General features: G+C 36.9%; 1 protein-coding gene across 1 annotated transcript; it reads right to left on the bottom strand.

Annotated features, from left to right (window-relative positions):
* Positions 1-688: 688 nt before the first annotated feature.
* LOC18429312 (germin-like protein 3-8) lies at positions 689-1724 on the bottom strand. The gene has a single exon (XM_006838598.4). The coding sequence runs from the start codon at positions 1640-1642 to the stop codon at positions 914-916; it is 729 nt and encodes a 242-aa protein (XP_006838661.2). The 5' UTR covers positions 1643-1724; the 3' UTR covers positions 689-913.
* Between the last annotated feature and the right edge of the window lie 2202 nt (positions 1725-3926).

Below are 3926 nucleotides of genomic sequence, written 5' to 3'. Positions count from 1 at the left end.
TAGGAATCAGTGGCCATAAATGTCGCCATCAATCATTAGATGGACGGTGATGGACCGTGTTAAAGCGCATGAATCATAGAGTACTTCCTTCACCAGGGAGCAGGGTTCATCCTCTTAGACTCACTTTTTATGGTTTATTAATCCGCGTTTCTGGGGTTAGGTGAGTCTCTTTCTCGAGGGGAAAGTCAATATCTTGATGAACAAAGAAATATATTTACATGAGTTAGAGAATATGTTTAAGGTTGGGGCACCTAATCTCTCCTAAGACGGAAAGAAATACAAATAAGAAAGAGATTTAAGGGTGTGTTTCGATCTCTGATAGTTTACCTTTCCAATAAAATTAAATTTTATTGAATTATCTATTTTATGACTGTATCCACTATAAAATAATTTTGAGATTAATTTATAGGTTCTCTTTATGAAAAAACTAGTTTTATTTAATCAAAACAATTTGTTGAAAATCACATGTTTTTAGTCAATAATAACTAAAACTAACTGAAAATCATAAAAAAAAAAAAAACGGTAAATAGCTAAGCCTATTATATGCAATACACAATATGTACTAAATAGTTAATAAAATAATATTATACATAGCATATTAAGTTCATATAAGATAGTCTATTCTTAATAAGAGTATACTGCAAAGAAACAGAAACGTGAAACTAGAACATGATTAGAAAGAAGAGAAGAAGGGAACTAAGAATAACATAAATTGGAAACCATAACAAATTGATATGGGGACAACATGCGGATGGCATAAAACCAACTTCCCCAAAATAAATATTGGCATTATTTACCTCACAAACAACTTCAAACTTAACACAGTGACACTTCAAAATCCAAATATAGATGAACAAATAGCATTCCCAAATCTTGAACAAGTCAAGACCCCCCAAACAAAAAGGTTAAGAACCTAAGACCCAAACTTTGATCTTATCTCCTTCACAAAACCCCTATCAATTCGAAAGGCCTTTGCTAAAACCTGATCAGGAATCGAAGGCTGTGCGCCAAAGAGCGACGTCGAGGCTAACACCACGCCAGGCAACTGGCTATTAAAAGCTGTTACGGCTGAGGCCTTTCCTTTCCCTACATTTTGCTGAAAATGCACCAGCCCTCTAGGGATCACAAACAGTTCTCCAGGTCCTAAAACTTTTGAATATAGCACATTACTTGTGCTCACAAAAGCCACCAGGATTTGGCCCTTCACTACGAGCACCATCTCGGAGGCTCGAGGGTGAGAATGAGGTGGGTTTAGGCCTCCAATATCGAGATCCACTCTGTTCATTGAGATACCAAGAGTGTTTAGACCAGGAAAGCTCAGAACATTGCCTGCTGTGACTTTTGATCCCAAGGGGTTTGAAGTGTTTCCTCGATGACTAAGCCTTTTCGATACGAAATCGTCGACTGTGACATTGGAGACAAGTTTGCATGGGAACCCATTGCCTGATTGTCCAGGTTTATTGAGGTCCGCTACGCAGAAGTCCTGGAGGGGCTCGGGGTCTGCGAAGGCTGCCAGGGGAGGCAATGCTAGGATCAGGTAGAGTAAGAGGGGAGAAGCTGTTGGCCAATATTTCCTGAAAGCCATCTCTCTCCCTCCTTCCCTCCTTTCCTTTGTGTATATGTTATGCGTGTGCAGGTACATTTAGAGCTCAATTGAAGTTTCAGCGGGTTTGCTTGGAAATTGGGCTATCTAAGTTCACATCCATATCCATAGCATATAAATAATGAAGTTGAACCGTCTCAGAAAAGTCCCTTACATAAAACTATGACCAATTCACCTAATTGAAGATATTTAAAATGTAAAATTGACTAGGTTCAGTTATAGCAAAAACAAAAGTAAATTAACATTAACTAGTTTTGGGCACCATGTGTGTATAAGGTTGAAAGTTCAAACAAATGGAGAAGTCAGGAGTTTTGCGTCACATAAGTCGAAAAATAAGGAAAGTTGGTAATGGGGTTAACCCTATGAGGTTCTTCTTTCTCCCTTTCCCATTTTCTATTGGCCTGTAACCCCTTGCAAAACCACAAAGGTGTTTACACTTCCCAATGGATATTAGTTTTTACCTTTTCATTCATATTTCATTTGGGTACCTCATCGGAAATATCTTTAGAAATACTTCTTGTTCCGCGTTGAAAATCTTAAACAAGTGTAGGCATTTTAGCAATTTAACCCAGGGTGTGACCAAATGAAGTTAAGTACGTTACTTATTTTAGGCGAGAGCCACATACCAAGACCTAGTAAAGTGGTAAGATGATCAAAGCAAAAACGTGTAGTGTTTAATTCTCTTCTTTCTTTTTTTAATGTTGACCCATTTTTATTCACTATAGATGGGAGCGAGTAAAGCGGTAAGATGATCACAGCAAAAACGTGTCGTATTTAATACTCTTTTTTCTTTTTTAATGTTGACCCATTTTTATTCACTATAGATGGGAGCGAGTACAGTGGTAAGATGATCAAAGCAAAAACGTGTCGTATTTAATTATCTTTTTTCCTTTTTTAATGTTGACCCATGTTTATTCACTATAGATGGGAGCGTGTGGTAGCTTAAGCAAGGAGCTAAGAAGAAAAGAATCAGTCATCGCAATTCAGCCCTCTACCCTCTAAATGACGATAATCACAATTCAAACAAACTGTACTTCCTGGCATTAAGAAGCTCCACCTAAGAAATTGTTTTGGCGCAAGACAACCAGATATATGGATATGAAATCGTTCACCTTGTAACATGTTATCGGGATCTTCTATTTTCAAGATTCAATTGTTTATAAATCTTCTTGATGGGTATCATTTTTTGGTACTTTAAATATGTTAATTTGTGGTAAAAATAGATTGTCATGTAACAGTAAGGTTTTTGGTGCTAAAACTGTATCTTCAAGAAGGTCTTTACTTTGATTGTTTAAGGTGGGCACCTTCTATGAACCTTCCCCTTCACATTTAAAGTTTCATCTCCCTAAGTCTCTCATCGATTGAATTCCTTTTTGAGTTTTTTTCTTTTTCATAATTTGAGGGTCCCTCAAAGCTCTGTTTTTTTTTTTCTTTGCAGGCAGTCATCAGTAGTTTCAGAAGTCGCAATGTTCGTGGGGAATGGCCGTTCGGGCACGGCATACGTAGCATGGATCATTGTATAAACTCAGCATTTGTTGGTGGTCTCGCATGCAAGGACTTAAATGCCCTTGAAATGAAATTAACCCATTCCTCACTTAAAATTTGAGCATTTGCCTTTGGTCCTTGTACATTTGTCGCAACTAGGCCATGGATGACCTTTTACGTTGCATGGACGACCATCGTTACTCAAGATCTAGAGAGCTTATTTTAAAACCAGCCTATCTTCGACTCGGATCGTCGATTTGAATAGGAAGCGGCCAAGACTGAATTAGTTCCATGATGGTATTCGGTCCTGGTGTGGTTCCCCACTCCAAAAACTCTCATTTCAACTTTATCTTATTTCAGTTATTTTTAAGTATTTATTTGGTTTACCGATTCAGATCGATCCAAACCCAAATTTGAATGCCGATCCAATAATCCAACACAAATGTACAAGCAAATGATCCACCCTGATCTAGGTTTTGAAAAAAGGGAAAGGTTTTTATGCTTCTCATATAGCATAGAAGTTCTATCCTCCACCTACTTTCCAGCCGTCCAATTTTGATCAAGAGAGCCACTCACCGTTTGATCTTAAATCCAACATCTCAAAGTATTTTATTTTTAGTTTTTTTTATACAAATTGTATGAATATAAAATTTGGTACATGCCATCTTCTCATTGGGGCGCACCTATAAAAAATATTAAAAATAAATTTTTGATAAAATACAATGACCAAAATTCCCCTTGAAGATTTTAGGGGTATTTTGGTCATTTTATTTTATTGAAAATAATTTTTTTATATTTTTCACTAGTATGAGTTTAATAGAAGAATGGACGCCCAAAA

The sequence above is a fragment of the Amborella trichopoda genome, chromosome 3, assembly GCF_054954075.1.
Source record: "Amborella trichopoda isolate Santa Cruz 75 chromosome 3, AtrichopodaSantaCruz75HAP2 v2.0, whole genome shotgun sequence".
Taxonomy (NCBI): Eukaryota; Viridiplantae; Streptophyta; class Magnoliopsida; order Amborellales; family Amborellaceae; genus Amborella; species Amborella trichopoda.
The sequence above is the reverse complement of the archived record's forward strand: the minus strand, read 5'-3'. Positions and strand labels throughout refer to the sequence as shown.